This window comes from Symphalangus syndactylus, chromosome 5, assembly GCF_028878055.3.
Source record: "Symphalangus syndactylus isolate Jambi chromosome 5, NHGRI_mSymSyn1-v2.1_pri, whole genome shotgun sequence".
Taxonomy (NCBI): Eukaryota; Metazoa; Chordata; class Mammalia; order Primates; family Hylobatidae; genus Symphalangus; species Symphalangus syndactylus.
Window position 1 is genome coordinate 80,571,144 of NC_072427.2, and position 22,469 is coordinate 80,593,612.

General features: G+C 41.2%; 1 protein-coding gene across 11 annotated transcripts in view; it reads right to left on the reverse strand.

The window, feature by feature from the left end:
- Positions 1–312: 312 nt before the first annotated feature.
- The window catches only part of FGD4 (FYVE, RhoGEF and PH domain containing 4), a 261,542-nt gene continuing 239,385 nt past the window's right edge, over positions 313–22,469 (reverse strand). For 8 of the 11 annotated variants that reach the window (XM_055280153.2, XM_055280151.2, XM_055280160.2 and 5 more), the window contains 4 exons: positions 22,223–22,348; positions 13,338–13,478; positions 7,599–7,739; positions 5,735–6,109 (listed from right to left, as the gene is read on the reverse strand). In XM_055280153.2, coding sequence (XP_055136128.2) covers positions 5,852–6,109; positions 7,599–7,739; positions 13,338–13,478; positions 22,223–22,348 — 666 coding nt within the window. In that variant the 3' untranslated portion in view covers positions 5,735–5,851. The other 3 variants (XM_055280152.2, XM_055280156.2, XM_063639210.1) reach the window with 2 other exon arrangements.

The window sequence follows — 22,469 nt, forward strand, 5'->3', positions numbered from 1 at the left end:
CTCTAGAATGTAGGCAAACACCACAAACTATGGAGCAAAACAGTCGTTTCCTTGGCTATGGAGCAGCACTGTTTTGTCGGGTGTTGGAGATCTATACTTGGAGTTATAACGAAGAGAAGCCACTGCTTCTATACTTGGAGAACCCTGAGTCTGTCATAAGCTTTATTCTTGAAAGACTTACACGGTTTTTTTTTTTGGCAGAGGGTAGGTTGGAGGTAGGAGTATCAGTATCTTACTGGAGTAACTTTCCTGAGCAGAACTGAAATCACTGTGAACTGAACATGAGCTGAAATACCATGTAAAGGTTTGGAATTAATTTAAGGATGTGTTTATTTACAAGATACAAATGTTTAATATTTTATAGGAATTAAAGTGCTTAATTTTACAATGTTTCCAATTATCTGCTTTTATGACCAAATATACATATATTACACAATATATACATTATCTGCAAGTATTTTACATTCACATAGCTAAAAAAGAAAAATTACTCGTGTATACTTTCACACTTGAGTCAACTGTAAAATTCCCAAAACATACATTCTCAAACTTATCAGTCAAGAATTCAAAAGAAAAATCCAGATACGCTTATTTTATTTTTTGAGTCGAAGTCTTGCTGTGTCGTCCAGGCTGGAGTGCAGTGGCGCAATCTCAGCTCACTGCAACCTCTGCCCCCTGGGTTCAAGCAATTCTCCTGCCTCAACCTCCCGAGTAGCTGGGATTACAGGCGTGCGCCACCACACTTGGCTAATTTTTGTAGAGACAGGGTTTTTGCCATGTTGGCCAGGCTGGTCTCGAACTCCTCAGCCTCCCAAAGTGCTGGGATTACAGGCATGGGCCACCGTGCCCGGCCCAGATACACTTATTTTGTTTTATTTTTATTTAGTAGAGATGGGGTTTCACCATGTTGGCCAGGCTGGTCTCAAACTCCTGACCTGAAGTGATCTGCCCACCTCGGCCTCCCAAGGGCTGGGATTACAGGCGTGAGCCACTATGCCCGGCCTATGCTTATTTTAAAATGTCAATTGTCATTCACAAAATGAAATGCTAGTTTGGTTAAAAAAAAAAAAAAAAGTCTTATATACAGACAGACATGACTGTTTGGCTAATGAAGAGAACCCCCCACCAACTGATACATTCCAATATCCATATACTGTGTAATATATAATGTGATTCTCTTATAATGGTCCCCACAGACTAGTTTCTTCCCAAACCTATATTTCACTATGTATTTGGTATTTATTTATTAAAGTATGATATGAGATTTCTTGATTTACATTTTCCACTAAAACTACCACAATGAATTTTAGGAAAAGGGGTTGACCATCATATAACTCCCAGTGACCCCAACAAGTTAAAACTATCTTGTAGAAGCCATGTACTATTTCATGTCAAAACACAGGGAAAGATACTGCATTCTACCAAATGCTCAGTCCAGAAAGTAGAAGACCATGATTGACTTCAGATTTTTTTTTTTTTGCCTCAGTAAACAGTACAGAAAATGATCTGAGAATGAAATTATTTTTTAAAAGCCCAAAGGAGAAAAAAAGTAACAAGATATCATAGTCTAGCATTTACAGGCCAAGGTCAAAAACTTGGGTGCAACGGATCCCATCAGCATGTAATTACATAGATTTATATTTTATATCCCTTCTGCAGTTAAAATATTTCATCTTATCTTAAAACACATTGCTGTGGTCTGGAGACCAGCAGTCTCACCCCCACATCTCTCTTCATTCTTGCTTGTTTCAGTTTCTTATCTTATTCCTCTCTGCCCTTTCTGTAAAGAAAGCAAAGTTATCTTCTCATGACTATGTGATTAAGGGGTATATATAAGGATGAATCATATATAAAGAGCCATGTAAATAATTTATGTTAAAATATTTAAGTTAAACAATTTTGATAGAAAAACTTCATTTCTATGGAAAGACAGAATTGCAAATCAACAGTGTTTTTACATATATACATACATGTATAAATTCACAGAAAGGGTTTTTTAAAGTTGACCTAGTGGTCTTTATGTATCATAGTCATTTTCTAAAGCTGAGAATTTATAGTAGACAATAGTATGAAAATAACAAGTAGTTTGATTCTAATAAAATTGGTAAGAATGAAGAAGCAACATGATCCACTACAGATGTCAATACAGTCTGAAGAACAGGAACTGGCTGGCCACAGTTCATACACTAATACATTCTTGGAGAATATAAAATTTAAGAATGAAAACATTAAGACATTCTTGACTTTTGAGTTAATTTTAGCTTATAAATATCATGTGCTTAATCTTAGACCCACTAACACAAATATCATATGATATAGAAATCTTCATTAATCTACTCTGCATTATAGCAAAGACACCTGTAAAACCCAAGACGCTTGTTCCCTAGAAGTTTACTTGCTCCAGTTGGTGCTTGCTACTCAGGTTGTATCTAGTCCAGAAAGATCATCGAAATTTATCACAGACAATATGCCCAGATTGAGAACTTAAGGCTTTGAATATAACCAGAAAACAAATAAAAGCAACCACCCTGTTTCCAAAAAGTAGGGACAAGGAAAAGTAAAACAGAATTGTGAACTCAAAAGTATTTTTGATAAAAGTTTTTAGAAAGCATCAAAGAATATTTAACAACCCTGCAGTACCACAAACTTTATCGTTTTCTTTATACATTTATAACTAGAACAAGTGCTCTTAAAAAAAAAATCCAAACGTGTGTGTGTGTATATATATATATATATGGGGAAAGGGTACATTTAAAAGGTTAGTTTCTGTAAAAAGTTTAATAATTTTTTAAAAAATTGGGGTAAGTTAAGTCACCTAGTGAAGACAAGTACACAAACCTGATGTCAAATTAAACTTCATGGAAAACAAAATGTGCTTTTTCTATCCATTTTCTTTGTTAAAGTAAAAATGTTCTTAATAGTTATTTAAAATCCAAGGAATGATGCCCCTTCCCATTTCCCTTCCTTATACTCTGCAATTCAAATTACTGTATCACATCTAGAAAGTTAATAATTATCTATATTCTTGTGGCAAGGGGCCTTCATATTAAATTTTCAGTATAAAACCATACCCTAAAGAGTTTTATTGCTTGCATACATGATGACACTGTGATGCCATTATTACGAAAGTGGCTGGTGTTTTTTCTTGTCGAGCTCCACTTAAAACCAAGATAAAAGTCTGCACTGTATTTCATACTTAACGTGTCAAATGGTAGGCTTTCAGCAAAAGCAAAATTTAAGCTTAAAATATTGAAATGTTTTGTAATAAACAGAAATTTTGTCAAGGAAGTACTTTTTAAAGTTCGGAGGAAGGGCACGTTAAAGAAAAGATGACCTGGAAAGCACCAAATGAGTGAAAATAAAGAATTAAGACCCACAGGGAACGTTGGTTTAAATGGGAAAGCAACCAATGATATTTTTAGGTTGTCATGATGGCTCAAGTATCTTGGAAGGGAAAAGGCATTGATTATTCTTATCATCAATCACACTTCGAGGTCTCTTGGTTGAACTGTTTAATAAATGGCTAAGAGTATTCCTTTACCTTTCATTGAGTAAAAACATCAGTGATTCTTTAGTAAGAGAGAAGCAGGTAAGGCTGTTTCACTGCTTCTCTTTGTGTTTAGCTGAAGAATGTGGGGTGGAAAGTGAATACGGTGACCAGATAACCAGAAATTCTCTTCTAGTATTAATGCTTCTCATTTAAAAAATGAAAGATAACGACTGTTAAGAGCATGATAATGACATTATCTTTACATGAGTATTCTTTCAATGATCTAAGTTAAATAACATTGATATTTATTGAGCCAAAACTTAAGTGTGTCCATGTTACTTCTGTTTCGGTAGGGAAAGTGCAGTCTTCTTGCTTTTAAAAATCATTTTCAAAAATAATCTAACTCATAGATCTTCCCATTGGCCCATACATTACCATCGTTCCAGTCACGCTTACAAAAGTCCTTCCCCAGTTAATCATTCTGTATTTCCATTGCTTCTCTTTTCTTGAGAGTAAGAAAACCAAAGCATCATCTATAGCTATAGTTTAATTTTCCAAAAAACCACTCTGAGTATACATCACACACATACCCCGTTGGCCATTAAAAAAGAGAAGCAATGTAAAATTTCTTCTAGTCTTTCCCTGATTTAATGGGGCCTAAGAAGCTACTTTTATCTCTTTTCGGCTCCATGTATTTGGTTTAATGTTAATGATCCCTCCCTTTTATGGAGGAAGGGAACCTAACTATGTCAGCAATAATTGGTTCACTTGCTCCTTTGGGGTGGAAAAAATAAGACATTTCTTAAAGTAACAAGGCCTGAATAAATGTGTGGCAGTCTCAAATTCTATTCTGTATCTAAGGTGTAATCCTGACATACTAAAGATAGTGGGGTCATTCTTGTAGATTTCTAGCATACTGGTACATTAAAAAGTGATAATGTTTGGGGTATGACAGTATAAAAAAAGGTTTAATTTGAGAAAAAGAAGTTAAATAGTAAACTTAGTGTGAGATTTTAATCACAAGTACAAAAGAGTGAAGAGCAGCCTTCATGACAAGGAATCATGTGACCAGCCCCCGCCCCAAACACAGGTTATCACATGTGGATTTTGTTTCATTCTGAGAAAGGAAAAGGCCCATACAGTTATCTTAAGTGTTCATTATATAGAGACCTTATTTAACCATGCTCAATCGTCTTACGGAAAAGAAAAACATTACGATAAATGTGGTTTCCACATATCCTAGTTCTGTAAAAGGTCAGGCGTCTCATAAAGTTTGGGTTTTGGTGAAAATTTTTGTACATGCTGATGTTAACTACTGCAATAATTATAGGATTGTAAACGGTAAAATAACCTGTACGACTTTGACTGTCCCAGTGACCAAAATGCACTTTAATCTTAGAATAATCAAGACTGAAGCATTAACTGAACCCTCATCTTATATTAATAGCACCTTCTAAGAGAGGCACTGTTTTAAATAGGCACAGAAACAAAAAATGGTACTTTAAAAGTACTGTTGGAATTCACAAATATATCCCATGCCACATAAATCACCGCTTATTAGAAAAATATCAATACCCTCAAATGCCAATCAGCAAAACATAAATCACCAAAACGTTTCTTCAGTTTAGAACATTGCTCAATTCCAAGATAAACCATGCTTTATATTTAAAAAATAAATTAGAGATGAATATGAACCTAAAGCTAAAGAGAAAAGCATGTATAATATATATATTTAATACTATATATACATAATTGCTATATACTTAAGACATTCTCAGGAGTATTCCTACAAAAACAAGTTATCTTTTCTTCATAAATCGAAAATCTGAACACCAACAATTTGTCCTTTTTTTTTTTTTAAAAGAACAGACATCATTTATGCAGCTAGAGATTTATAAACTAAATTAAATAAGTTAATACAATAGCCTCAACTGTCCCTGTATTTTTCACCATGGATCTATTTTGGCAACATGGAGGTATATCTTTCAAACTGTTCCAGGTCCTACATGTGAAAGAGAAGAAGACATGAAAGGATTTCTTAAATGAAAGTGCTCATTCTAACCTGACGGTGACAGAATCAATTGACAGCATTTCTTCAAGACAAAAAAGCACATATTCAAAATATGCTCAATAGCTCAAAAACTGCTCCAGTTTTCACATTATTTCAAAACTTTATCGGTAGAATGACTCTGCACACTAATTTCACTAAGAGTACATAAACATAGGAAAATAGTCCTCAGAAGATGCATTTATGAGCCTATATTTTTCAACATAAAGTGCTAGCAGATGTGTAAGGAGAGCTGGGAATGTCTTGGGCTGTGAGTCGTGAGACCTCCACGCCGTGGCTGGTCCTGGAGGAGTTCAGCATTCTGATTTGTTCTTAGGTTCAGGATGACCATCCAAGGTGGCTGGATGCTCATTCGGACCACCTGGTGTCTCACCTGTGACGGCTAAAAGGACGACTTTCAGCCACTTCTGCTTCAGTTCCTCACTGTCTGCGGCAAAGCTGTGCACGGACTTGGACTGGGTCAGTTTGAAACTGTGTGGCAGGTCTGCGCTCTTTGGCACTTCATCCACCACATAGCCCAGAAGTGGAATGGTGGCCTGGGCTCTGACGTCCTAAAGAAAAAACATCAGACATTAAAAGCAGGTGATGTATTTGCTTGTTAAGCGTATCTCTTGCTCCTACTAAACCTCTCTTCCTATCACCGTCCCAAACAGACTTAAACGGTGAGTTCTCCATGGGCACAGAGGGCAATCCCATTGCTTAGTACAGAGCCTGTACGTGAGGCCGCTGATAGTGTCAGCTGAATGAATGAGAGCTGACACCCGAATCGGCTAGGACTCAGAGACACTACACCCTCCTCTCTGTGAAAAGATTCCTTTCAACTCTTCATTCAATGAAAAGGGGAAGAAAACAGTCGCCATCATACTGTATTAAACTAGCAAACATTAATGATAATCTCATTACTAAAGGCAGTTGTATTTGGTGATTCCTTCATTCCCTCATCAACTTATTTATGGACATAGAAAGCTTACAGGAAAAGCAATAAAGGAGAGTAAACTATATAGCCTGTCATTTTCAGTCTATTTTCAAAATAAAATAATTTTACCAGCCCTTAATTTATAGACTGAAATACAACAGGTATATTTAAAATTTTTATATTTCAGAGTAAATGCATAACTGGTTTAAGTGTTGTACATTTGGTTCTTCAAGCACGACACAATCTTAGGACCTGGTGCTGCTCTTGTTAAAAGCTAAACCTGCATATCATTGTTCCCATAGATTTATCTCAGATCCATATACGTGGGGTTGTCAAAAAAATTGTTACTGAATGATAATGCAAGACTGATTTTAAGTTCCTCTTCCTCTCAAACTCCTTTTTCAGATATCTATCCATTGAGCAAAAAGAAAAAATAAAATAAAAAACAAAATTGGCTGGGCGCAGTGGCTCATGCCTGTATTACCAGAACTTTGGGAGGCAGAGGTGGGCAGATCACCTGAGGTCGGGAGTTCAATACCAGCCTGATCAACATGGTGAAACCCTGTCTCTACTAAAAATACAAAAATTATCCAGGTGTGGTGGTGGGTACATGTAATCCCAGCTACTCGGGAGGCTGAGGCAGATGAATCACTTGAACCCAGGAGGTGGAGGTTGCAGTGAGCCAGGACTGCGCCATTGCACTATAGGCTGGGAGACATGAGCAAAACCCTGTCACAAAGAAAACAACAACACAACAACAACAATAAAAACAAAAACAAAATTAAAGAGTCTTTTCTTAATGTTTCCTATCATTAAAAACGCTTGTTTCTCCCCTCTTGCTTCCCCTTCTCCTCATGCTCATTCCTAATTCAACTCATCTTTTCTCAAACCCATTGAATGAGACAAGAAAGGGGACAGATGATCCACAGACTGAAGAAAATATAGGCTATAAAATGAATCAATCAGCTTAAACAACAAACCTGAACTTTACTCACTATTTTTCAATTTTAACGAAACAGTGCAACTGCCTGAACTCTTGTTCTACAGATTTTGAGTCCACTGTCCACTCGCTTCCCCTTGCCCCCAAGGGCATCTGTCCCTTCAGACAGATGTGGTGTAGATACCTGGGGGGCACCATACATGTACAGCACAAGAGGGTCTTGCTTGGGGATCACACACCAAGCTTTCTGCCAAGGTTTTGACTTCTCCATATACTGAAGAAAGCTGCAGACCACACTGTTTCCAGATACTTCTGCTGATTCAATCTAGAAAAATGGAAAGAGAGAATGAACACACAACAAATCAGATAGAGAAATATTCACAAAGTACAATGTGTTTATATAAAATGTTTCCCTGGACTGTCCAAAAAAGATTCATTAGCAATTATTGTTTAAACATTTTAACACGGAAAATATTTAAGCCAATTTTAGCTCTTTATATAACTAAACCTTGAATTTAAAGAGTTAAGTGTTTATTGATTGCTCACTATGTAGGCACTTTTCTTAGCTCAATACATGTCTTATTTCATTTAATTCTCACACCAACACTGAGAAGGTAGTATTTTCATTTTTTCTGAGGCTCAGAGTTTAAATAGCTTTCCCAAGATCACACATTGGCATGCTGGGATTTGAACCCAGAGAGTCTGGATCCAGAGTCTGAACTTTGATCCTCTGCCTCAGCCTCCCAAGCAGCTGGGAGAGAATTTTTAAATTTTTTGTAGAAACAGGGTCTCACTACATTGCCCATACTGGTCTTGAACTCCTGGCCTCAAGCAATCCTCCCAACTTGGCCTCCCAAAGTGCTGGGATTATAGGGGTGAGTCACTGTGCCCAGAACAGAGCCTGAACTTTTAACGACAATGCTATACCTACTTCAATTAAGAAAGAACATAATAGCAAAAAGGCAAATAGTAACCAGCAATCTTTGAGTGCACCTAATTAAAGACTTTTTCAGTGCAATCAATTTTTGTAGAGTGATATGGTTAGGCCCTGTGTCCCCACCCAAATCTCATCTTGAATTGTAATCCCCATAATCCCCATGTGTCGAGGGAGAGACCTGATAGGAGGTAACTGGATCACGGGGGCAGTGTCCCCCATGCTGTTCTCATGATCTTGAGTGTTCTCATGAGATCTGATGGTTTTGTAAGTGTCTGACAGTCCTTCCTTCATACACTTGCTCACTCTTGCTTGCCACCATGTAAGATGTGCCTCTTCCCCTTCTGCCATGATTGTACGTTTTCTGAGGCCTCCCCAGCCACGTGGAACTGTGAGTCAATTAAGCCTCATTTATTTATTTATTTATTTATTTATTTATTTATTTATTTATTTAGAGATGGAGTCTCGCTCTGTCGCCCAGGCTGGAGTGCAATGGCGTGATCTCAGCTCACTGCAAGCTCTGCCTCCCAGGTTCACACCGTTCTCCTGCTTCAGCCTCCCGAGTAACTGGGACTACAGGCGCCCACCACTACGCTTGGTTAATTTTTTGTACTTTTAGTAGAGACGGGGTTTCACTGTGTTAGCCAGGATGGTCTCGAAATCCTGACCTCGTGATCTGCCTGCCTTGGCCTCCCAAAGTGCTGGGATTATAGGCGTGAGACACCACGCCTGGCCAAGCCTCCTTTATTTATAAATTACCCAGTCTTGGGTATGTCTTTATAGCAGTGTGAGTACAGACTAATACATAGAGCCATTTAATTTTTCTGTTTTGCCTCCTAATATAAAAATTGTTGGCTAAAAGGACGGGTGCGGTGGCTCACACGTGTAATCCCAGCACTTCGGGAGGCAGAGGCAGGTCGATCACTTGAGGCCAGGAGTTTGAGACAAGCCTGGCCAACACAGTGAAACCCTGCCTCTACTAAAAAAGAAAAAAAAAAAAATTAGCCAGGTGTGGTGGCACATGCCTGTAATCCCAGCTACTCAGGAGGCTGAGGCATAAGAATTGCTTGGACTGGGGAGGCAGAGATTGCAATGAGCTGAGATCGCACCACTGCACTCCAGCCTGGGTGACAGAGCGAGACTCTGTCTAAAAAAAAAAAAAAAAAAGGAAAAAAAATACTAAAAAAGGGAATAAAACCATTTAACTAAATGGTAGTTTTTATTATATGCCTTATGGAAACTAACTGGTTTGCTTCTATTTTCTGTCTCCGAAACCCTTCAGGTAGTGCTACTTAGTGTTATCCATGTTGGTCTCCAGGTCTGCAAATGGTTTTGTTACCAGTTTCTGGTAAGCACACAAAGAAGGAGTAAGTATTAAACTTTTATAACAATTTGAATTTGTGATGATAACCAAGTGCATTATAGTGTATTTTACAGAAACAGTGATCTATGATAGTTCAGGAAAAAAAACTGATGCTTCATCATAGACAATTTTTTTTTTTTTTTTTGAGATGGAGTTTAGCTCTTGTTGCCCAGGCTGGAGTGCAATGGTTCAACCTTGGCTCACTGTCACCTCCGCCTCCCAGGTTCAAGCAATTCTCCTGCCTCAGCCCCCGAAGTAGCTGGGATTACAGGCACACGCCACCAGGCCTGGCTAATTTTCGTATTTTTTTTTTTTTTTTTTGAGACGGAGTCTCGCTCTGTCGCCCAGGCTGGAGTGCAGTGGCGCAATCTCGGCTCACCGCAAGCTCCGCCTCCCGGGTTCACGCCATTCTCCTGCCTCAGCCTCTCCTAGTAGCTGGGACTACAGGCGCCCGCCACCGCGCCCGGCTAATTTTTTTGTATTTTTAGCAGAGACGGGGTTTCACCGTGGTCTCGATCTCCTGACCTCGTGATCCGCCCGCCTCGGCCTCCCAAAGTGCTGGGATTACAAGCGTGAGCCACCACGCCCGGCCTAATTTTCGTATTTTTAGTAGAATGGGGCTTCACCATGTTGGTCAGGCTGGTCTCGAACTCCTGTCCTCGGGTGATCCACCCGCCTCAGCCTTGGTGCTAGGATTACAGGCGTAAGCCACACCGCACCTGGCCACAGACAATTTTTAAAGCAGCACTGGTTAGCAGACGATCGCCCACAAGCCAAATCCAGCCTACCAGTTGTTTTTGTATGGCCCATGAGCCAGGGAAAGTTTTTTTACGGGACCACTTACAATTAATTTGATGATAGGGAACGCTAACTTCAGATTCCAATTAAGTGAAAGGTTATCCTTCCCCAAAGAATTCCATTCTTATTAGTAGATCCTTATTATTATTATTATTATTAGAGACAGAGTCTCGCCCTGTCACCCAGGCTGGAGTACAATGGCACAATCTCAGCTCACTGCAACCTCCATCTCCCAGGTTCAAGTGATTCTCCTGCCTCAGCCTCCCGAATAGCTGGGGTTACAGGCGCCCACCACCACGTGGGCTAATTTTTGTACTTTTAGTAAAGACGGAGTTTCCCCATGTTGACCAGGCTGGTCTCGAACTCCTGACCTTGTGATCCACCCGCCTCAGCCTCCCAAAGTGCTGGGATTACAGGCATGAGCCACTGCGCCCAGCTGATCCATATTATTAAAAAGCCTAAATAAATATAATTTTAATTTTGTAAAAAAAAAATGTGGCAATTTGTTTTCTCTCTTCTTACAAATATGTATGTGATATCCTTGGTTTGGCCTCTTGGTCTGCAAAGACTAAAATATTTTCTCTCTGACTCTTTACAGGAAAGTGTGTTCATCACTGTTCTAGGGCATATAACATACTAGTTGGTACAAAATCAGAATCGAATATGCACTTAAGTTAATGTGTGCATGTACATACTTGTCTCCTATGTATGGACTTCATACTATATATTTATTTCATTATATGAGTTGACCTAATAAGTAATTGATTAATTTTTCCCCAAGTATAAGGTTCTCTAAAATACTAGCTAGGGATTTTTCAGAGATACGGCCTGAAGCTGACCCTAAAACCAAGTTCCCCGACTCATTATATTGTGCCAGTCTCATCAGTTGCCGCTATTAAGTCTTGAGGCTGTGTTCCTGATGTCCAATGAAGCATGTCTTTCCATCCTTACTGCCTGCGAAAGCCCCAATTTGGTAGGCCATACGAGTAACATCTATACCCTGGAAGAATGATTTTAGGGTGTGGGGCTACACTTAGCCTCAAATGGACCTTGAAGTTTGTAACCCTTTATCAATTAACAGAAGTGACCTTTGTACACCTGTAAGTGTACATACAGGTATACTTGTACGCTTACACAATGTAAATGCTCAATAAATGCTTACTGATTCTTTAGAGATTCTTTTTTTTTTTTTTTTTTTTTTTTTTGAGACGGAGTCTTGCTGTGTCACCCAGGCTGGAGTGCAGTGGCGCGATCTCGGCTCACTGCAAGCTCCGCCTCCCGGGTTCAGGCCATTCTCCTGCCTCAGCCTCCCGAGGAGCTGGGACTACAGGCGCCCGCCAACACGCCCGGCTAATTTTTTGTATTTTTAGTAGAGACAGGGTTTCACCGTGTTAGCCAGGATGGTCTCGATCTCCTGACCTCGTGATCCGCCCGCCTCGGCCTCCCAAAGTGCTGGGATTACAGGCTTGAGCCACCGCGCCCGGCCTGATTCTTTAGAGATTCTTTCTTTTATTTTTATTTTTATTTTTTTTTGAGATGGAGTCTAGCTCTGTCACCAGGCTGGAGTGCACTGGCACAATCTTGGCTCACTGCAACCTCCGCCTCACGGGTTCAAGCGATTCTCCTGCCTCAGCCTCCCAAGTAGCTGGGACTACAGGTATGTGCTACCACACCCAGCTAATCTTTGTATTTTTAGCAGAGATGGGGTTTCACCATTTGGCCAGGATGGTCTTGATCTCTTGACCTCGTGATCCAACTGCCTCGACTTTCCAAAGTGCTGGGATTACAGGCATGAGCCACTGCACCCAGCCTCTTTAGAGATTCTTACTAAACCAAGTATGTCTATGATTTTAGATACATAGCATTTTGATCCTGAGCCTGTTCCTCTATAGACTTTCCAAGCTACCCTGAACTTACTGCCACAAAGGCCTTATTATATAACCTGTCCCTTATATTGTTAATATCTCCAGATGTAAAACTCATTTCAGATGAGCTGCGTTATAGTTCTCAGCCTTGGGGGGGTTCTGAAGTTTTTCTAGAACAGTAGTCAAATTAACTTGGGAGACATTTCAATAATATTTCAATGTAGTTATCAGATTACCATCACTGGCAATTAAATGACTATAGTAAACTAGATATTTTACTGTGAGAAGTTGGAAAAGTCTGTCAGGTAATAGCACTTTTATCTAACGTGGTTTGTAAAGCCAATATGACGAAACTGAGAGTAAAAGCTTTCCTTTATAGAAAACATACTACAATAATTTGGGTATAAGAAGAGATGCCAATTAATACTGAAATATTTGGCTATAGCTACTGCCACGAAATCAATGTATTTCATTCTTAAATGCATGTTGATTTAAATAGCAGCCCCCCTTTTCTATGCAACCAAGCAGAATCCCAAAAGTCAGCAAAATAGAACAAAAGCATAAATCTTGCTCATTATACAAACTGTTAAACACTCAAAGAAATAACAAAGATATATTATTTGTATTCCTCATAGCCAAGAGGATATTATTTCTTCTGTAAAAATCTAGACTGGGGTGCTTTGGCTCATGCCTGTAATCCCAGCACTTTGGGAGGCCGAGGTGGGCAGATCACCTGAGGTCAGGAGTTCGAGACCAGCTGGCCAACATGGGGAAACCCCATCCCTACTAAAAATACAAAAATTAGCCAGGCATGGTGGCGTGGGCCTGTAATTCCAGCAACTTGGGAGGCTGAGGTTGCAGTGAGCTGAGATCGTGCCACTGCACTTCAGCCTGGGTGACAGGGCAAGAGTCTGTTGAAAAAAAAAAAAATCTAAAAGATATCCAATATTTAATATTTCTTACCTCTAAAATTCCTTTTCTTTTCTTTTCTTCACTGTCTGTGAATCCACTTATAATTTGATAACAGTCTTTGCAAACTTTGCTCAATTTACCACCATCATATTCAAGTTGAGCTTTGTAGTCGGAGCATTTCCAACAAACCACCTTAAATTTAAAAGAAAAATGAACAGTAATCATATTTAAAGGATACGATTTAAACAGTCATCAGTTACAGGTAATAATAAATGAGAAAATGTTAAGCATAGAAGGCAGATTTTTGTTAGAAAAGGAACATCCCCATAGACACTAGAAGTACGTATCAAGGTGTTTCAACCCTGTTTGTGACCAGCTCTGCTCACTCATCCTTTTCCTGGCCTCGAAAGGTAGAAGATCTTCAAAGACTTTGACTCTTCATACTTCTGGATGTTCGTCAACATCCTTTCCAAACTGCTCACGAACTTCCCTGGTCTCTCTTAGCCCATCCCACCCCCTCCTCCCAGCCCGGTCCCCTCTCACAGTCCTCTCTATTGCAGGAAATGGGGCAGTCATACAACTGGTCCTGTGTCAGACACATAGGAGTCATCCCCAGAACCTCTTTCGATCTTACCCAAAGATTTTCCATTTTACAAAGTCCCGCTGATTTTACTTCCTAAATATTTCTTCAATCTATTTTTCCACAACTTCCTTATAAGCACCCAAGTCCATGGTGTTTTCGTTTGGCTTCTTTTCTAGGCTTGTGACTGGTCCTCGTAGCATTCTTACTGGTTTACAGGCCTCCACTCTTACACCTCCCCCAAGCTATAATAGCTTCCGAACAGTGGAGTGACGCCCTCTTAAAAATGCCAATCTGGCTGTGTGTGGTGGCTCACACCTATAACCTCAGCACTCTGGGAGGCCGAGAAGGGCAGATGCCTGAGTCCAGGAGTTCCAGACCAGCCTAGAGGGAGATAGTGCTAGTGCACTCCAGCCTGGGTGACAAAGCAAGACCCTGTCTCAAAAAAAAAAAAAAAAAGCTACTCTGATTTATTCCTCCTCTATTTAAAATCTTTCAGTCTTTCCTTTGCTCTTGGCTGAAGAATCAAATCTTAATCATGGCCTACAAAGTCCTGCATAATTTGCCCTCTTTCTGGACTCTGTCTTCAGTGACACTGGCTTCTTATACTTCCCAAAGGCCATGCTCCCTGCCTCTCTCCTCTGCTTCACTGAGTTAACTTATGCTCGCCCTTCAGATGTTGGCTCAAACTCCAGTTCCTCAAGGAGGACTCCTCCAAACCCCAGGACACAGCATGTCTCCTGTCAGTGTTCCCTGCATTTTCTTTCATGGCACTGATTATAGCTTTTAATTTTATTCTTGTATTATTATTTGATTGTTTATCTCCCTTACAGGGCTGTAAGCTCCAGGAGAGACTGTCTTTGAATATTTTGCTCACCAGACACACAATAAACATTTACAGAATGCCAATGAATGAATGAATATGATGCAAATGTGTATTATTTCTTAGTGATAACTTTTCTCTATTATAGAATTGTTTAAAATCTTCTAGTTTAACACATTATCTTCTTGCTTATAGAAGTATATCTCCCCCTCAATTTATAGTAGATAAATTGTATTAAAGAAAATATATTAGTCAAATTTTTGGTGTAGGTTTATAGCATTTAAAATTCCGGTGGCTCATGCCTGTAATCCCAGCACTTTGGGAGGCCGAGGCGGGCGGATCACGAGGTAAGGAGATCAAGACCACGGTGAAACCCCGTCTCTACTAAAAATACAAAAAATTAGCCGGGCGTGGTGGCGGGCGCCTGTAGTCCCAGCTACTCGGAGAGGCTGAGGCAGGAGAATGGCGTGAACCCGGGAGGCGGAGCTTGCAGTGAGCCGAGATCGCGCCACTGCACTCCAGCCTGGGCGACAGGGCGAGACTCCGTCTCAAAAAAAAAAAAAAAAAATGGTCTACTGTTTGCTCATAATTACGATGAAATTACTCTGGGATTTAGAATTAGACATACCTGTAACTGCAAACTCATACCATCCATTTTGTTTATTTTCAAATCACAGCACAGTATTTTGACAATGCACACGCAAACACATTTTTTCTTTGCTTACTGAAGGCAAGTATGTCAACACCAAAAATCATTTCAAGCAAACTCAGTGATGGATTTTTAAAAGTCTTACCCTGATAAAAAAGCTGTTTGGGCCAGACATGGTGGCTCATGCTTGTAATCGCAGCACTTTGGGAGGCCAAGGCAGGCAGATCACGAGGTCAGGATTTCGAGACCAGCCTGGCCAGCATGGTGAAACCCCATCTCTACTAAAAATACAAAAAATTAGCCAGGCATGGTGAAGCCCGCCTGTAGTCCCAGCTACTCGGGAGGTTGAGGCAGGAGAATTGCTTGAACCCAGCAGGCGGAGGTTGCAGTGAGCCAAAATCGCACCAGTGCACTCCAGCCTGGGTGACAGAGTGAGACTCTGCCTCAAAAAAAGCTGTTTGCTCTCAATTTAATTTTGATCACACAAGTACCACAGTGAGTCAAAAATAAGTCTGAGGAAAATAGGAAGAATAAGCTAAAACAACTATCAATAAGAATTGTTGCACTTAAGCACACAAATAATATATTCGCTGACAACACTGTGAACACCTGCTGTTCTCTGTGTCTCCCACTCCTTTTAGGAGAAAGGCTGTGATCTTTAATTTGGCTGACAAGGCCTCCAAAAACTGCCACTGCCTCTCTCCAGCTTCATTCCATAGTTTGTTCCTCACTTTTTCCGTATGAAACTCAGCTCAATGGCTGACCAAATCATGATCACACTATGTTAATATGTAGCATCATTACATTTAAATATTAGCAATATCGTTATTAACTTACAATCGGAAACATATTTTTGGATAAGGAACTTGAAACTTCATAAACAACAGGGGAATTTATAAAGTATCATAGAAACACAAAAACCAGAAAAATTATAGCTTTTTATAGAAGTTTATATAACTTTTTTAAATTTTTTTGAGATGGGGTCAACCAGGCTGGAGTGCAGTGGTGTGATCTTGGCTCACTGCAGCCTTGACCTCCTGAGCTCAAGCGATCCTCCCACCTCAGCCTTCTGAGTAGCTGGGACTACAGGTGTGAGCCACCACACCAGGCTAATTTTTTTTTTTTTTTTTGACATAGTCCCACTCTGTTGCCAGGCTGGAGTGCAGTGGCGTGATCTCGGCTCACTGCAATCTCCACCTCCTAGGTTCAAGCCATTCTCCTGCCTCAGCCTCCCGAGTAGCTGGGATTACAGGCACACGCCACCACACCCAGCTAATTTTTGTATTTTTAGTAGAGACGGGGTTTCACCATGTTGGGCAGGATGGTCTTGACCTCCTGACCTTGTGATCCACCTGCCTCGGCCTCCCAAAGTGCTGGGATTACAGGCATGAGCCACTGCGCCCAGCCAATTTTTGTATTTTTGGTAGAGACCGAGTTTCACCATGTTGCCCAGGCTTGTCTCAAATTCCTGGCCTCAAGCAATCCTCCTGACTCAACCTTCCTCCCAAAGTGCTGGGATTATAGGTGTGAGCTACCATGCCCAGCTGAAGTTTATATAACTTTAGGATATAGAAAGACTATGTAAACAGTCATAATGAAATACATAACCACGATTAAATATGTTTTTGACTCTTGCTGCTGTCGGTATGACAGTCTAGGTAGATACTTTGAGAAGAATTTTGCTATAATACAACTGGATCCTGGACAAAATACAGCAAATAATTGTAATGCTTTGTTTCTTTACATTGAAGTAAGAGAACTTTCCAAGGCCCCCAAACCCAATGAACAAACAAAACAGCACACACACAGTAAGCTGAAATTGTAACGGTGAATGAATAGCACAAACCAAGCTTGGGATGGACAGTGCTGGGATTAGGAGACAGTCCACGGGGCCTGGAGGACACGGGAGAGCTGACCTGAGACTTGGTCATTATGCCAAAACTTACGAAAGGAAGATAATGAACTATCAACCAAATACGAGCTCACAATGAGAAGAGACCAATTACAGCAGAAAGCAAGGCTCCAGGAACTAGAATTTAGTAGAAACAACAGATTTGGAACCTTTGAAATGTCTTCAGCTACTGACATTATTAGATACAAATTCGAAAATTACATAAGAAATGTTTGAAAACATAAAGTGGCAAACAACTATCAAAAATGATCAGGCAGATTTGGAAGGAAAAAACTTTTGGAAATAATTAAAATTAAAGATGAACAAAACAGCAGATTTGCTACAACTGAAGAGTAAATGAACAAAACGGGAGATAGAGATGAATAAAATGCTATAGAGAGAGACACAGAGATAAAAACAGGAGAGACATGGAAGATGGAATGAGGTGATGTTATATATATCTGAATTGAATCCCACAGGGAGAGAGTAAGAAAAAAGAAAAACAAATAACAGAAATAACATATTATAACTTTTCTAAGAGTCCATTTCTGAATTATATAATGGAGAAAATAGAACCTTCCTCACAGGGGAATTGAGAAATTATAAGCAACAGTATACACAACACACTTCAAACAATGCCTGGCACTGGTACATCATAAATGGTAACTGCTGTTATTTTTATTTCTGCTCCTCTCCCCTTCATTTCAGCTTGCTTCATTTTTCTATTTCTTATGTCAGTTAATAGCACACTACCATTTATCCAGTCACCCAAATCTTAACATTAAAGTCATTCCTGACTACTTTCTCCCTGTATTCCCTCAACTCTTTCTTCACTGAACCAGTTCCCTTTAAAGTGTGATCAAATCTAAGCATCCTACCGTGGCATCGCTGGCTCTCAATGAGCTGAATCCTACCTACACCATTCCAGCCTCAGTTTCCTGCCAGTCCCTGTCTTGCAGTGCTTACTCCAATACCAAGCAGCTTGTGTCCACCAATATATAACATGTGTATCTTCAGGGTGAAGCATGGTTCTTTAGATTCTCAGGAAGCACCATCCTTTAGGCTGCCATGCCACCACGGAAACATTTGGGATCATGGCAATAGGTCTGGGTGCCTACCCTTATCTCAAATACCAGTAGAATTCACTCCATGTCATGCCCCACTTTCCTGTTTATCTCAGATTCCAGGAAAAGGCCCAGCTCTCTGGTTATTTTCTCAGCCTCATCCCCAAACATACTGCTCTGTACGTAATTTTTTTTTAGATGGAGTCTCGCTCTGTCGCCCAGGCTGGAGTGCAATGGTGCAATCTCGGCTCATCGCAACCTCCGCCTCCCGGGTTCAAGCGATTCTCCTGCCTCAGCTGGAATTACAGGCATGCACCACCACGCCCGGCTAATTTTGTATTTTTAGTAGAGACGGGATTTCTCCATGTTGGTCAGGCTGGTCTTGAACTACCGACTTTAGGAGATCCGCCCGTCTCAGCCTCCCAAAGTGCTGGGATTACAGGTGTGAGCCACTGCGCCTGGCCTCTGTACATAATTTAATCTAGTTCGGTCCCCATCTCCCACTTTCCCCTCCATGCCCTTCCATTGGGACCTTTGGACCTTTCACTCTAGAAGCAAACTCTTCCATATTCTCAGGCTCTTTTCTCTAGTGGAGGCTTTTTTTTTTCACCACTTCACCTTCTGTCACCTCTGAGATCTCAGGGCTGAGCACTGAGGCTTGTATTCCCTGACTCTTTTCTTGCCTTCAAAAACCCCTGGCAGCTCTGAGGCCCATCATCATCTGGCTCTACCCATCTCCTCTACTGAGTTAGCATCTCCTCATCATCTGCCCCACACCCACTCGCTCAGGAATTTCTCACTAATGGATCATAGTTCTCTGCCCTACCACAATGTCTGTGGACTTCAACATCCACATGACAAGCCCAACTCTACTGCCTTATATATCTGCTGCCAGCGCCGTGCAGTCTAGCTTAGGATCCAATCTCACGGTCACCCCCGGGACTGTGTCACCACCAGAGGGTGAACCGTATCTGTGCATGCCAGGTTCACATATCCCATTTTTTTCACCAACATCTCTCTTATTTCTAATTCATTGGCCCCAAGATGTCCGCTACCATACATCTCCGAACTTATCGAAATTCTTCCGTCCACTGACCCCACCACTTTCTCATTAACCATCAGCCTGTTTCCTAGCTTTCCTGCTCTTTTTATCCAATTGAGACTTCTCTTATTCATTATTAACTCTCTGATGCAAATACTTCCCTTCTCTTCCAGTGTTTTTCTCGTTATACTTACTCTGGATAAACCCTGCTATCTGCCTTCGCTGGCCTGAGTTGCTGTATCTTGTTAGAGAAAAATCATTGCCATTAAGCTGACTAGTGTCCCTTTAAATTTATAACTGTAAATTTCTAACAGGTGCCCAAGTCCACCTTTGTTTCTCTACTAGGCTCACTTTTCTCTGCCCAGAGAAGATTTTCACACTTAGTCCTCTTTCTTGAATCTCCCATCTCCTCCTCCTTCCCCTAAACTTTCAACTGATGACTCTACTTCATTCTTCAGTGAACATACAGATATTGCACCTAAATGGGGCCAGGTGAGGTGGCTCACGCCTGTAATCCCAGCACTTTGGGAGGCCGAGGTGGGCAGATCATGAAGTCAGGAGTTTGAGACCAGCCTGACCAACTTGGTGAAACCCTGTCTGTACTAAAGATACAAAAAAATTAGCCGGGTGTGGTGGTGCAACCGTGGAGGTTGCAGTGAGCCAAGATCATACCATTTTTTTTTTTTTTTTTTTGAGACGGAGTCTCGCTCTGTCGCCCAGGCTGGAGTGCAGTGGCGCAATCTTGGCTCACTGCAAGCTCCGCCTCCCGGGTTCTCGCCATTCTCCTGCCTCAGCCTCTCCGAGTGGCTGGGACTACAGGCGCCCACCACCACGCCCGGCTAATTTTTTGTATTTTTAGTAGAGACGGGGTTTCACCGTGGTCTTGATCTCCTGACCTCATGATCCGCCCACCTCGGCCTCCCAAAGTGCTGGGATTACAAGCGTGAGCCACCGTGTCCGGCCAAGATCACACCATTGTACTCCAGCCTGGGTGACAGGGTGAGACTCTGTCTCAAAAAAAAAAAAAAAAATCTATCTATCTATCTATCTATCTATCTATCTATCTATCTATCTATCTATTTAGCTGGGCATGGTGGCTCACGCCTGTAACCCAGCACTTTGGGAGGCCGAGGCAGGCAGATCACCTGAGGTAGGGAGTTCAAGACCAGCCTGACCAACATGGAGAAACCCCATCCCTACTAAAAATACAAAAATTAGCCAGGTGTCGTGGCACATGCCTGTAATCCTAGCTACTAGGGAGGCTGAGGCAGCAGAATCGCTTGAACCCGGGAGGCACAGGTTGTGGTGAACCAAGATCACGTCACTGCACTCCAGCCTGGGCAACAAGAGCGAAACTCTGTCTCAAAAACAAACAAACAAACAAATAAATAGATATTGCACCTAAACTCCCTCATTTCTCACCACTAGAGCAACAAAAACGCCAACTCACCCACATTTGTACCCATCTTTTTCTTTTTCCTCTCTGATATAATGGAGGAAGTTTACCTCTCCTCATCAAAGCCAGAACATCTACTTGTACTGTGGGTTCCATCTATTCTTGTTTCTCATAGACATCCTTTGGCCATTATTTATCTAACATTCCTCCTCTTACTCATCATGCTCCAGCCTCACGACCTTTGACAGTCTCATGAATAGACCAAGTTCCTTCCTACCTCAGGGTCTTTGCATATAGACTTTCACTGTCTGAAGTTTTTCCCTGTCTCTATTGATTATTACCTCTTTCTCAACCCCCCTTTTTTTTTTCCGAGATGGAGTTTCACTCTTGCTGCCCGGGCTGGAGTACGGTGGCGCGATCAAAGCTCACCACAACCTCCGCCTTCTGGGTTCAAGTGATTCTCCTGCCTCAGCCTCCCAAGTAGCTGGGATTACAGGCATGCGCCGCCACGCCTGGCTAATTTTGTATTTTTAGTAAAGACGGGATTTCACCACGTTGGTCAGGGTGGTCTCAAACTCCTGACCTCAGGTGATCTGCCTGCCTCAGCCTCCCAAAGTGCTGGGATTACAGGCGTGAGCCACCGCGCCCAGCCCCTTTCTCAATCTTTTAAGCATCAACTTAAATACCAACCCCTCAGATAGGTCTCTTTTTCTAACCAAAATTGGTTCCAAATCTTCCTCTGTTACTAATACTGTCCATTTTTAACTTCTCAATTGCCTTTTTATTTCATCTATAGGAATTTGAAATTCTTATTTGTCTGTCTTCTCCATTACAATGTAAGCTCTGTAAAGCCAGGGAACATTTTTTCTAACGTGTTTTCTCCAGGCCTCAGCACAGTCCTCTGCACATAGTTGGCACCAACATAAATTTATTAAGTGATTTGTTGAAAGTCATTTTTTTGTGTGTCCCAAGTTGATGACTTCACATCACTTATATAGTTACTAGCAACCTTTTTTTTTTTTTTTTTTTTTGAGATGGAGTCTCGCTCTGTCGCCCAGGCTGGAGTGCAGTGGCGCGATCTCGGCTCACTCTAGCAACCTTAATGATCAAGAAATCTCACTTACGGGCCGGGCGCGGTGGCTCACACCTGTAATCCCAGCACTTTGGGAGGCCGAGGCGGGCGGATCACAAGGTCAGGAGATCGAGACCATCCTGGCCAACACAGTGAAACCCCATCTCTACTAAAAAATACAAAAAATTAGCCGGGCGAGGTGGCGGGCGCCTGTAGTCCCAGCTATGCGGGAGGCTGAGGCAGGAGAATGGCGTGAACCCGGGAGGCGGAGCTTGCAGTGAGCCGAGATGGCACCACTGCACTCCAGCCTGGGCGACAGAGCGAGACTCCGTCTCAAAAAAAAAAAAAGAGAAATCTCACTTACATTGACATCACTTATACAGTTACCAGCAAGCTTAATGATCAAGAGTCTCACTTACACATCCACACGCTCGACAATGATGCCTCCTTCGTGTCAGTGCATTGAAAGGTTCTTTGCATTTCATACACATTGTCACTTCATTATCTCGGATCCATCTTGGGGCTCTTTTCCCTAGCTCAGCAGTCTAAAAAGGGAAGAAAGATTCAATTTTAATAGAAAAAAACTGTAATTCCCCTTTATTATTATTTTTTGAAAGAACTTTAACTATATTGCTCAAACCACATTCTGAAACTCAAGAATAAGGC